This window comes from Notolabrus celidotus, chromosome 9 (assembly GCF_009762535.1).
Source record: "Notolabrus celidotus isolate fNotCel1 chromosome 9, fNotCel1.pri, whole genome shotgun sequence".
Classification (NCBI taxonomy): domain Eukaryota; kingdom Metazoa; phylum Chordata; class Actinopteri; order Labriformes; family Labridae; genus Notolabrus; species Notolabrus celidotus.
The window spans coordinates 8,634,996-8,649,509 of record NC_048280.1 but is presented as its reverse complement, the minus strand read 5'-3'; the positions used below and the strand labels follow the sequence as shown (position 1 = coordinate 8,649,509).

General features: G+C 38.4%; 1 protein-coding gene across 1 annotated transcript in view; it reads left to right on the top strand.

The window, feature by feature from the left end:
- ptgs1 (prostaglandin-endoperoxide synthase 1) overlaps window positions 1–14,514 on the top strand; it is a 31,038-nt gene that overhangs the window by 5,207 nt on the left and 11,317 nt on the right. Inside the window, exon 3 of the mRNA XM_034693086.1 lies at window positions 1,948–2,125. Within this exon, the coding sequence (XP_034548977.1) occupies window positions 2,059–2,125 (67 nt within the window). The 5' untranslated portion in view covers window positions 1,948–2,058. The remainder of the gene's footprint in view (window positions 1–1,947; window positions 2,126–14,514) is intronic.

The window sequence follows — 14,514 nt, the reverse complement described above, 5'->3', positions numbered from 1 at the left end:
TTGTGTTGTTACAGATGGAGGTTGATGTTTGACGTGTTCATGTGAGCATGTTGTTATCCAGCTCTTAATATACTAATATTTCACATGTGTAATTTTATTTTTGGTGTTCATGTGAGCAGTGTACATAACAAACATAGACACTATCTGTAATACAGCATGTCATAGTTGTTCATATGAACAAAGAAACATATAGCTGTTTTTTTTGTAACACATGATCTACAGTTCTTGTGATTTTTCTCTCTTAAAGTTGACTGAAGAGAATAATTTTTATTGTGAGCTGACAGCTACAAATGCCACAGTGACTCTTTTCTTTGTATCGATGGTTTCAAATTGAAGATAAAGCTTTACATTTCTTTTACTTTTAAAAACAAAATGACTTTAAGTGAAGGTTTCCATGAAATCAATGACACTTTAATTCTTATTGATCACTTTAAAAAGCATCTCTAACAGCAGAACAACATTGTCTCAGTCTCTTTGTATTGTCAGTGTATAACGCACTTCAGCAGCACTGTGCATTAACTGTAATTACCGAGGGGTCAGCTGTGAGTGAGCTGGTCACAAAGTGGGAGGACTTAAAGAAGAGAAGAGTGCTATTTTACCTCCATTATCATTTTTCAGTGAAACTGTGTAAAAGGAAAGGCTTTGGACTGATTTTGCTTTTTTTTTTACAAGCTTGGACTTGGTGTTCTGAAGCTGGAAGCATTTTTTAACAATGTTTTTTATTTTTTTGTATAATCCAAGAAATATTAACTAGGGAGAACAGGATTTGAACCTTTTTTTGGATAGACTTAAAATACTCACTCAACTTAATTTTATTTATACAGCACCTTTCATACATACAAGCATGCAGCCCAAGTGCTTCACAGAATAACAGAGAAACAGAAAACAACAGAGATGGGTAAAATAATAAGACAATCATAAAAAATACTTAAAATAAAATAAAATAAAAACAGTAAAATTAATAAAATAAGTAAGGGTAGAAAGCTATTTAAAACTGGTTAAAGTTAAAAATATCACATAAATACAATTAATAAATAGATAACTAAATAAGATAAATAAATGTTGTTGAAACAATGATTATAATAATATAAAAGGTTTATAATAATTAATGTCTGCCATTTAAAAAATTCTCAATCAGAAGCTCCAGGACCACTAAATAAATGCTCTTTTAAAGTCAAGAATGAAAGTTATTTATTCTGTTATAAATACAACATTAATGATATTTGGATGGATTGTGTCGTTAAAATGCAACTGTGTGACTTCTGCCTTCTGTTCTGTTCCATTCCATCATAGCACTCTCATACTTCCTCTATGATGATCTGGCAACATGCAATGCACAAGAGCTCCCTGACAATGGTAATATCTGAGGATGGATCACCTGTTACATCCTGTGCAGCTCTGCAAATGTGTGAATGTCAAAACACGACATCTCTGAGTGAGTGTATGTGTGGCTGCTCCGTCCTGCAGCCCTGCCCTTCCTCCAGCTGTCCATGATCCTCACAAACAATGAGCGATCAGCACACCACCACAATAAAAACAAAGAGGGGCCACATGCTAAAGCTATTAAGACTCATCCAATGGGCCCCAGTGGACTGTTTGATGGCTGGTACGTCAACAACGTATGACGTCTGATGGCTGTAAGAGGTTCACATGAGGGCAAAATCTTATTCAACCAGCATCAAGGTGGAGTCATTTTGTTGTAGTTGAAAAACAATACTTGTATAACACACTGACCTTCATGCATGTGTAACAAAATGATCCGGTGAGTAACTTGAAGTGCACTTATTGGGAAGATTTAGATCAGAGTTTTTAATGGACAGCACAGATTTCAAAGGATCAATGTCTAAGTAGAAAAACACAAATGGATCCTTTAAATATACTCTACTGTTTCTCTTTGGAAATATTCAAAATGCATTAACTCAATTGGTCTCTCTGCTATATTTCCAGGTGTCTTTGGCAGCATCATCAAGCACCTCCTGAAAAAGACTGAGTCCCCTGAGCTGGATGACCGCAGGCTGCTAAGTACGCTACAATGGTGGAGACTTTCTGTTGCCACATATGGAGGATAACAAGGTTGATGAGGCAGATGAAGAAGAGTACTGCCCCACCGAGCTACATCAATACCGTAAGTTAGCATCATGAACATAAAGTAGAAGCTGCTTCTGTCAGCTGCAACTCAGACCGTCGCTTTGATCACAGCGTATTGTGTAAATCCACTGTTTTTTTCTGCGGTGACTTTGATTTAATCTTGATTGCTTGTTTACTTTTCACATATTTGTATATTGTTTGATAGCAAAGCACAGGGTTAGTTGTGCCTGCATTATATGTTCAGTAGTGTGCATTTAAGTTGTATATTTTGGATGATAGAATCTCATATTCCAAGTGGTAATGACATCACCAGTCCATCGCACCTGCTGAAAATGAAGACCCCCTCATGAGCTCCTGTAATCACAATTCCCTGCTGACTGAGTGTCATTAACAGTCTGCTTCTGAATTTCAACAAGGAGTGTAAAAGTCAAGAGCTCCTGTGTTGTAAATGTTACCTATCAGGAGAAATAATGCATTCTTTTTTTATCCTGAATAACACAAATGTTTTCTCATGAGTAATAAATCCTATTAATCAGCTTCTTACTCATAAAAACAAGGTCCTTCATGGACTCTTTTGTGCTGACCAGTTTTGTTTTTATGTGGTTTTGTTGTTGGTTTGAATTAGAACAAAAGTCATGTTTAACTCCTGTCCAGTAATCAGGGTTTTGGAACAGAACCCCTTAGGTCCCATAAAACCCGCCCACATCCTAATGATGATGTAGATTAGGTGAGATTTCTAAGATCACACTCTTAATGAATCATTGGTAATACAGACCTTTCCACTAAAGCGTTCACTTTGTCAAATAATATTTGCACAGCCCCTCAATACAAATCTCTTTTAAGCTTATGCAACTCATTTGTTACAGAATTTGAGTCTGACACTAAAACAAACATAATAAGCCTTTCTGACATTAATTTATATTCTGTAGTCTGTTCAAAACAGCAGATAGTCACAGCCGCAAACACCAAAATTTGATTTTGTAGTAAATCCACAAGGACCACATGTTCATAATACTAAACTTCTGTCTCTGTTACATAGAGCTTTACTTTGAAGAACAACCTTGTTATACGTTACGTTATGGCAACCAGAGGATTAGTTGTGATTTTAATAAAAACCATAACATATTTCAGGATTAGAGATGATGATGAATTAGAAAGGGTGTGAGGGTGAAATACAAGCAACAACATCAAAGATGCATGTATACACACAGACAGATGCACACGGTGTGTTTTATCTGTTCTGTTGTGTTTGTTAGATCAGATCAGTTTAATCCAGCTGTTTGTTTTGTTGTTTAAACTCAATTTAAAACCCAAAACAAAAACAGGAGCTACAGATTAGCATCAGATGATCCTTTTTATTACATCTACGTTACTAATTCCCTTCCTACAATGTTTGTCAGTATTGTCTGTGTTATAATAATACATTTGATCATAAGATTACATGGGTAATATGATTCAAGACATTGTTCATATTATATGAACAATGTCTTCTCCTCTTTAGGAGAAGTGTCCTGCCTCCAGTTTCTGATTTTCTCAAAACTTTCAATTTACTATTGTTTTTGGGTGAGGGGCGGATACATGTTCATGGTTCCTACGTCTCTCTGTCAATGGTTGCCTGTTACCAGAGTACCACCACAAAGTTACGTTAGAAGGATGACTGATGCTTTGCTTGGCATGTTGGCTGAAAGAAAATGTAGGGTGGAGCGAGTCCTGAACTCAACACCAAGCCATTGTAGCCCATTTGAAAGTTGTCAAATGTTTGACTTGGAGCTAATGCCAGTCTGACTGAGAACAGAGCCTGAAAATATTTATCTCTGCAACTGTGGTTGCCTTGCTTTCATAAACATGCAATACCCACTGATTCTAAAAAAAAAAGTGTATGAAAGAATTTGCCAAAACTAATAGATTAAAGTTAGCAAAGTGAATAACATGTTGGAATAGTAGCCAAGCATGCTGTTAAAATATTCAAAATGTAAAGATGAATGTATGACAGTGTAAAAGTAACAAAAAATACAGTAAAATATTTTGTAAACAAATTGAAACACTTGAATTAGATAACAATAAATGAAAGATAAAAGATGAAAATAAGATTAAAGTGTAAGATGAAAACGTTGAAAATAAGCTATAATGAAGAATAAGATTGATGAGTTAATGGTTGAAATAGCAAGCAAGCAAGCAGACAAGCAGTTGATAGTTTGCTTGAAGTAGGCTGAAAGTGAAACAGTTCCAGCAGCCTAAAATGAGACCAGCTAAAATACAATTAAAGTGAGTAAATTACCAGTTAGCTGAAACAAGAAACAGCTTAAATAGTTATCGAAATTCAACACAGGTAAAATACAGTTTTAAAAAATGGCTGAATGTAACAAGAAGTAGCTTAACAGCTGATACAGCTAGCTTAAAGTAAGCCAATCCAAAAGGGTAAAGCCAAGCAGCAACCTCCGGTCTAAAAATATGAGTCAATGCGGAAGTGTTAAAAGCTGCAGTTCATCGAGGATCCGCTTAAGGCTGGCTCCGGAAGTACTGGAAGTCACATACACATGAATGGGAAAAAGACGATCTTTACAGCATTAATAAACATGTTTACAGCCTGGTACAAAAGATGAGTGTAGTCTGAATAGCTCATTTCTCGATGTCCTCTCACTGTGGGGGGGGGGGGGGATTTTTTTCTAATTCGGCAATTTTGAAGTTATTGAGATTACTAGTCTTCCAATGAGAGGCTCAGCTGCCTGCAGGAACACTGCAGCTGTTGGCTAGGAGGCTCAAAGCCCGCCTCTTTACGTCACACTGGCTCGACAGAAGCAATATGGCTGCCGCTCCCGATTGGCTTCAAAACAGCATTCAGAAACAGATGGGTGACGTCACGGATACTACGTCCATATTTTTTACAGTCTATGGGTAGAGCATAATACAATGATGAACAGTTTAAACAGTTTGCATAAAGTTACAGAGAAACAACTGAAATAGTTAGCTTCAAGTAATACAGAGCTAAACGTACCCTAATGGATAAGCACAGTCAGCTTAAAGTAACACAAAAGGCAGTTAGCTAGCTTAGAGTAGCATTAGACTTCAAAAGAGAGAGTGCTGAATTAACAGGAACTGTATGAAAGTGATCAACAAACAGGTCACCAGAGCGTTAGCTAAAAATATGCTTCTGATAAAACTACTGAAAGTAATGTATTCAGCCTACACTGTTAGCTTGTAGCCAATAAAACAAAACCAGTTAGTTAATATGACGTTTTAACACATTTAGGAAATGATGGATGGTGCTGATGAAGGAGTAGCCTACTGGCTTTGGGGTCAACTCAGAAGGCTTTGGGGGTACATCAGGGGGTACCTGTGGCGGCAGTAGCTCAGTCCATAGGGACTTGGTTTGGGAACCGAAGGGTTGCCGGTTCCCAGCATGGACGAAGTTTGGCAAGTGGACTGGTGGCTGGAGAGGTGCTGGTTCACCTGCCTGGGCACTGCTGAGGTGCCCTTGAGCAAGGCACCGAACCCCATCTGCTCTGGGTGCGCTGGTTGATGGCAGTATCCTCACTCTGACATCTCTCCCTAAGCATGTTCACTGCATGTGTGTGCATTTGTATGTATATACCAAAAAACTGTATGTGTAGCATGCACAAAATAGCATGAGTGAAAAAATTGAATTTCCCCCCTGGGGATCAATAAAGTACCTTTCTTCTTCTTCACCTTTAATTGAATTAAATCCTCTTTGTGATGTAGGCTAGGCATTAAAAACAAATCTTTTCAGAAGGACTAACTTTCTGAAGCTGTGAAGAAGCACATGAATAATACCAGACAATCTGATACAAGCTCCAGCTAGTGTATGTTTGCCCACAGGAGCTTGTTGCAGAATTATTTTGAAGACTCGCCATCCAGCAGCGTCCAAAATTCAACAGGCTGCATCCACTCTGACATCAAACCCATCTAGATTACAATCCTGCAGCCAAGCTTTCAACAAACAAAGGAAATGGCACATTACACCATCCCTTTCTCTGAAAAAAGTTGCACAAGAGAGAAAAAAACCCTCTCCAGTTATTTAACAAATACAAGTTTATTTGAAGTACAGACAAGGAAAAATGAAGGGCTTTTTTCAGAGCTTGCACTCCATATGACAGCAATTTGGGGGTATTGTGTATTTTGGCCCGAGCTTGTGGTCCATGATAGATGACAGGAGAGAAAATCATGAGCCGCTGGCTTCAGCACAGACATGCAAATTGCTTTCAGCTGATTGCAGTATTCTGCTTGATATTTATCAAGTGGATTACAGTATGCCTCTTTATTTACAGCCAGGAAGCAGCTGATCGATTCCACTAAAGGAAGGAAGAAAGAGACCTGATGTGTTTTCCCTCTGCTAGGTGAAAGTAAACCCCTTCAGTGGCCAATGTGCTGTCAGATATCAAATGTGTATTCACAGTTTTCTTGTTTTACCACACCAAAAGAGATAAACTGATGTCTGTGCATTATCCCAAACCCACACACTCATTTTGGTTTGTAATGAAACTCAATTTACAGAGAACACATCCTAATGTCAGAGTGCACAAATGATTTGTACCTAATTCTGCAATAACTCAGTTTTTGGCCGCATGTGGGGTGTGGGAGCAAGCTGTGCACAAAATATTGTAATCTGCCCTAACAGTTTCTGATGTGGGATCACTTTACTTTTTAAGATTTTTTGGGGGGCTTTGTCATGCCTTTATCGAGAGATAGTACAGAGGATAGAGTCGGAAACAGGGAGTAAGGGAATGACCGGGCAAAGAGCCAAGGGTGGAATTGAGCCGAGGGGCTGCTGCTTTGAGGGCTGAAGCCTCTGTACACTGGGCACATGTCTTAACCACAGAGCTGAACCGACGCCTCCATAAGATTCATTTTTGAAAATGATAATTTTATAGATTCTTAATAATTTAATAATCTATATTAATGATAACTACATTCATATTTACAACATTTTCTGATCCTGAATCAAGAATAAGCACCATTTAACAAGGTGCACTCTAACCTGTTATGTAACTGACAGCTTAAATTGACAGATTGATCTCACATATGAGAGTGTTGTGATGTATCATGGTGGTGGTCAGAGTTAAGTGTGTCGTACAGTCCCTGGCTCTTGCTTTGCAAACATCCAAAAGGCATGTTTGATTAAGTCCATCAAAATTTTACACCAAGTCAAGAAAGTGTTTTTAAATTCACTTTTTCAGCAGTGCTAAAAAAAACTATATTTGAAGTTGTTTATTCTGCGATCTGGTGTTTGCAAGTTTGACATATTTTGGGGTGTGTTTATGTCTCAGGGAAATAGCTATGGAAGAGGATGAGGGCCAATATATAGGCTACTTTTTTCAGATCTCACCTGTTTTTCTTTTGTTGTTGTGTTTTTTTTCCATTTTTTCAAGAATTCTAAAAAAAGGAAATCAGAACCTGAAATATTGGGTCAGACGAAAGAAGTCAGTGGCCCTAATCTTAGCTGCTAACCTGCTAAATGCTTCACTGTCCAGTATGGTTGCTAGCTACTTGCAAGTTGTGTCTTAATTGTTTGTTGCTGCAGAAGTTCATTTTGAAGGTCCTTCATGGAAACTACACTTTGAGGAATTTCAATTTTTGCTTTAATTGAAAAGCAGAAACTCTATATATATTGGTATAGGGGCTTAAAGTCTGGATATCGCAGCTTTTTTATTTCATTCATTCTCTTTTACATTCCTATGTCTGATATCTTTATAGAAGTAATATACCATATCCTTTTGATATCTATGAGCTGAATGCTAAATCTATACAAGCATCAGGGTTAGTGGTATTGTGATGAATCTTACCTCTTTTCATACAACTCAAGGGAATTGACCTCTTAGACTGTAGAGAATTATTATTATTATAATAATTAAAGCACACAATTATATCATTTTTACAGCCGTAACTGGGGTGTCTGTATCTTTGCAAAGGAATGAGACAGACTTTTCTTGCACTTGTTCTTACTTAGTTCTGAAACAGAATACGCAATGATAGAGAGAAGATGTGGAAAGTTGTAACATTGTTCAAACAGGCCAAGTTCTTGTAGGCAGTATAAATCCGCCTCCCTCTATTTACCAGCAAAGCATAAAAATTAAACACACAAGGTTCAGTTTAATGAGCAGAACACATTGTTATAGCCCTGTGTGATTTAATCTCGCCTCAGATCAGGATCCAGTTCTTTACTTTAGCTCCAGATATGTTTGAAGACTCAGATCATGCTCTCTTAATCAGGTAACCAGCTCCAGGAGGAAAATTACCTCCTTCCGACCACTCGCACTCACCTGCAGTGACCCGGAGCAATCAGAGGTGAATGGGGCTCCTAATCACGGAAAACCCTTCAGGTCAGTACACGCACACCCCATTCTGGCCCACCCAACCTCCTCCGACAGGCCAGCTCTGAGTTCAAGTGTTTAAACTGTCACATCAAATAGGCTCAATGCGGAGATTACTGAGCAGGAAGCATTGTGTGTTTAGTTTGATGCCGAATGCAATATCCTGACGCTCTGCTGATCCCAGCAGCTGCGGGTGGAGAGCGATTGAGCTGAGCTGTGTCAAGTAGAGGTGGATGATGCCGGGCACGCTCGTACTTTGGTCAGCAAGGGAAAGTGTGGAAGGTGGTTCAAGAAACAAAAGGGTGTTTTAGCAACAAGTACTGGAAATGATCCATAACCTGGAGCAGAACCAGGACTCCCTCACTGTTTGTTTTGATAAAGGTAGCTCAGGTCATGCAGCAGGAGTGTGTGGAGCGTGGAAACAGACAGAAACACCAGTGGCATGTTATGAATTTATCAATTCTTAGACGATTGATGAAAGCTAGGACTGTTTGTGTTACATGCACTCTTAACTCTGCAAGGTCGGACCATATGCTCTTTAAGTGTTGTATGTGGAAAAAAGGCTACATTACAGTGAGGGGACTCTGTACTAAACTGTGCCAGCCCTCTGACAGCTGATGAATGAGCTAAAACCTTGCTCCTCCCACAGATCCTTGATCATTTGCAGCATGTGGTCCAGTGTTAAAGTTTGAGGACTGTGAAACCTTAACCCATCCAGTAGCGCATTTAGTGGACCCAGTGACTTATAATCTGTAGTGCATGAACAAATTAATCTCTGCCTGCATAAAACACACACTGTTTGTAGGGTAATGAAAAATAAAGGAGTGCTTTTTCATTTTTAAAAGTTAAAAGAAAAAAAGAAGGTTTTTGTCTGCAGGCTGCGAGTCAAAATTGGACTTAAAGATGTTATTGTTTTCTGACCACTTGGTGTCACTAGAACAAGCAGTAAATACACGGTAGACTATGTATCACTTTTAGATAGTATTAAACATGAATGAAGTTTCAGTGAAGTCACCCACTGGGTAATGAGGAGATGTTTTGAGCCCAACGATAAAAAATTCTGACTCAACCTAACGTTTGATCAACCTGGAAAAACAGGTGGAGCTGAGGTGGACTTTAAACCTCCTGGCAAATGGCGTCAAAGCACCCACCTATCGGTCAACTCAGCCATGCCCTTAATTATACAAATATATGCATAATTAAGGGCATATGCACCCTGCTCAGTGTGTTTGTGTGACTGAAGACATGAGCCTCAGAGACCTGAACTGTTTTTGTTCCAGGCTGTAAACATGTTTTTAAGGTCTAGGGCCAAAAAGGAGAATTTTGACCCAAGACCTGGTGGTGATTCGTTGGCGTTTGCAGCCAGCATTAAGTGGACACTCAAGTGTGCTACTCTTTTAAATTGGCTTTATTTCTCAACTCAGAGTGTTACTGCTTGGTATCACTTTATAGGCCAGCTGTTTGTCTGTGAGCTAGCATTGCTTCTTACACACAGATCCAATCTAACACTCAGTAAGTCCACTGATTTGATCCAGATTATGTCGGGACCTACTGGATGGATTGTCATGAACTTTGGTCCAGACCCTCAGCTCGTTCTTGAAAAATAATCATCTTCATTTTTTTTCCAGAGAATTTTCACAAATGTCAGCTTCTTTTGCACAGATCTAACATGGTCACATATTAAATATATTAGAATCAGCATCACAATAAATTTCTCCCGACACGGATACTAGACACCAGCTTTTGAGTGTTCCTTTTATGTATGGGGACATTTTATTCACAGTGTTGTGCCTTTAAAATTCAACACTAGTTACAAAGCGTTTTTTGCTGATAGTTCCAACAATGCTCTGCATTTTACAACAGCACCAACAAGAAATACTGTTAGAGTTGTCAGTGATGACCAAATGTGATAGTACTAAGTAATGTCTATTTTGAAGGCACCATAGTGAACAAAGGCAACACCAAGCATCTTCCGATTGGTGGCTGACAGGTGGCATCACGTCAGTTTGTAAAATATGTAACACAAATAGATATCTACAGCCGCTAGTTAGTATGAGTTGTGGAAACAAGTGCTGGCAAATAAGTGAGAGATAGATAGATAACTAAAATGCACAGCTGCCCCCTTTAAGTAAATGATTTGTAGATCTCTAATTTTGTCCATTGAATATTGGCACTTAATCTTTCACCAGCTATTCTTAGAATCCTCTGCCTGCCTAAAACAGATCTTCAGATTAAGACAACAGTAATTAAACTCACTGTTTATATTCAAATAACTGACTAATATAGCTTTTAGTCCAGGAGGGCCGCATGAATGGGTGCTACATTCCTAAAGGTGGACCACCAGCTGACTCCTTTTCAATCAGCAGCTTCTTCTAACAGGGTTAACAAATGATAAGGACCCTCCACCTTGATAGAAACCCACCCATGATGCCCCTCGTCTGTACGCCTATCGCCGCTCCGTCAGTTGGACTGGCTTGTTCCACCACTGGACAGGAAGTGTGCTAATCTGTAACCCGATCCAGGGGAAGGAAGAAGTCAGGAACCAGCCTTCAGTGCTTTCACCAATCGTATTCATCACAGAGCCAGGCCCGGGCTCATTTAGAGCGGGAGCAAGGCTTAACTAAACATCTTCTCCATAAAATAAATGCTTCCAGGTTACTCCCAGTCCAGGTTCCTCTCACAGGAGCATCTGATCTCAATTACCAGGAATGCTAAAGGAAGCCGTGAGCCTCGGCCTGCAGCCTGCGCCAAGTGCACCATGGCAACCAGCGGCACGTCTCTGAGCCCCGAGCAGATAGGAGTAGTTTTCAGGCACTTGTGAGGCGGGAAACGATGATTTGATAATTAGTTCCTGATGCTTCTCATTCTCTTTCGTATCAATCATGTGTAGAGAACAGAATGAAGTTCAAATACAGTTTGCTGTTTGAAGCCACAGAGGACAGACATGGTGGAGTGATGTATGGATGTATGGGTGCCTGCACATCCAAACAACCTCCAAGACTAAACAAAATACTGCAAAGTGCTGAAAAGGGAAGGGGAAAAAACAACAATGAGGGCTGATAGTTATGAACAAGTTTCAACCTCCATTTAGAATAGAAATATCACAAATGTAGGCTCTGAGTGTGCTCATGCAGCCTCCACTGAGGATGGGTTTCAGAAGTAAGTTGTCTTTGCACTTTGAATCTGGAGTGTCCTGTTACAGCTGTGAGAGGGGTACAATCAGTGTGCTGCATTCAAGTGCTGCTCATTTGCTCCTACTTTTAAGATAAAAAGATTCATTTGAAGCCCTGATATTTTTTACTGTAGGGGGAAAGCAGTGCTCCTTCATTTTTATTGGAAACCTCAGAAAGCACACATAATATTAATATATTGTTTTGCAAAAAATTCAAGAAAACTACAAAGCCTCAAATGCTCTGCAAAGGTTATCATTATTATTGTGTCTCGACAGGAAAATTATACAGTTAGCACAATCTAACAAATCATTTGGGGTTCTGTGCTCTCTCTCTCTCTTGCCATGTATGATGAAGCTGTCATAAATGTCACTTTTGACTCAAACACGTCATTTATTGTGATAACTACAGAAGTAGATCATTTTTTCAATGCTTGAAAACATGAAGCAACAAATTTGGCTAACTGTGGGATACTGCAAAAAACACACCCTCTCTAACACACTCTGATCTGAACTTAGTATGTCATGGTCTGAATCAACAGAAGGCTGAGCTCATGCAGTTTTGTGATGAGGTGATTTGTGAACCACGACCACACAGGCTTTGAAGATGACAGGATTGAGAGGAGAAACCTTATCACTGCTGTTGTGTTTTTTTGTTTAGCTAAGACGGATCAGCTGCTGATAAATTATCTGAACATGTTGGGGTCAGGCTTTGACTTATCTCTGTGAGGATATTTCAGACAGGCTTTGGTCTTTAAATTGCTACAGCATGCAGGAAATTACAGCAGAGTTACTTCAACACTCAAATATCTCACATAGGTTTGGCTCAGTTTTATATCTCTGTGGGAAGATATCAAAGATCGGAACCTGGCAACTCAAACTCATTGTTTGGATCATTTTTTGACAGAAGAAAGCCTCTTTGTTTCTTTCCCTCACATTTTTAAAGGAAGTACAATCAAGAGATACAGTTGGATCTCCAACTTTCCATCATTGTGTCGAGGTTTTCCTGTGATGGACTGCTGCCCACTGCCTCATGTTTCCCGATTATAATAAGGAACTATGAAAAAAGTAAGAGTTGTTTCTTTACATTGGAAATGTCACAAATAAACCTTAAAAATTGGATCAGGGGGCGTTGGTGGCCTAGCGGTCTAAGCGCCCTACATACAGATGCTACAGCCTTATCGCAGGGGTCGCCGGTTGACCATCACCTGCATGTCTTCCCCTGCTCTCTACTCCCCACACTTCCTGTCTCTCTTCAGCCGTCCTCTCAAATAAAGGCAAAAAAAGCCCAAAAAATATGACTAAAAAAAAAAAAAATGGGACCAGATAATTGTACAGTACAGTTTCTGTTCCTATCTGACAACAACATTTATAAGCACCTCAAAAATATTTGAACATGCTCCAACAGAAATACATTTTTTTGGCTGCTCTCTTTTAATGTTTGATGAACTATTTAGCTCTGACTTAATCTCAAACTAGACATTTGAAGATTATTTATTTATTTATTTATGTATAGTTTATTTGTTAGGGACAGATACCGTATACATAGATAAACTAAGAACAGCCATCCCTTGTAAGTATCGTAGTGTTTGTAGTGAATGCTAATTTACAACACCTGTCCTTAGAAGGGCTTTTGAGAGAGTAAAATATTAAAACAGTGAATTCAAATAAAAAAGAAAAGGTATGATAAGTACAGCTGGATGCAATAAAACACACATTTATCAATGACAAAACATGCAGAAAATCAGACATGAGTGCAGGTTTGTCGCTGAATTAACCAGGATTTGGTGGCTCACCATTTATTTGACATTTACGTTGTACCATCTGTACATATGAATTGAATCAGGTTCGACAAAGTGTTCAGGTCAGATTTTGTCATTTATCCACAAACAGGGAATTAAACTGAACAACATTTTTCCACCTGTTAAATAGTGCACAAAACAAGAAGCAAACGAAACAACACATGAGACAAACAAGTCTGGAAACGCAGGTGTGCTATAACTCTGGTGCACATGGTGTTGTGTGTACAACCAGTGTGGACAAGTATAAAATGTCAAAATGTAGCATCACTGCAGTAGTTTATCTGTCCCTGAATTTATAAAACTGTTCAAGTCTATAACAAAATGTTATAGTTGTGTGAAAGTCAGTGCACCTGAGTTCTGCCCAACAACATTATCAACTTTATCACATCCACTCAGTGTTATTCATGGAGAGCTTTCCATCTTAATATCCACGTTCTTGATGATTTGCTGCCTTTTCATTTGTTTTCAATATTATGTACCACAAGTTTCACTCAAAATTCAATCAGTTACCTTTCAAAGATTATGAATATAACAATAATAATAATATTTGTTATATAGCACTTATCAAAACAGACAACAATAATGAACAAAGCAAGAAAGGGAGACATTGAACTAGCAAGACAATTTAGAGGAACAACTTAAAATAACAGCTGAATAAAAGAGAAACTACTAAAACAATTTCAATCAATACACCAATTAAAAATCATTAAAACAAATAAAACAAGGAGTGAATAAAAAAACATTAATAAAAACATGAATTTAAAAATATGAACTCTTAATTTAAACTTTAAAGATAACATGGACAGACTTTAAAAGGCAGATGGTGTGATATTATTTAATGTTCCTGTTCCTCTTATAAGCCAAATTGACCTTATGTTCCCATATTTTTTTCATTCTCTTTGGTGTGGATGGATTGATTTTTACCATGTTATGAACAAAAAACTATATAAATGCTCACCAGATTACTCTTGCCCTCTCAATTTTGTGTGGACTTTAAGATCAGAGCAAGTTACTCTACATGTAGTTGAGTCAGCAAATATTAAACAGACAGGAAACAAAGGAAGATGCAAACAGTCGTCTTTTAAAAGTTCTGTGTTTTTACAAACAAGGACACATCAATCAGTTT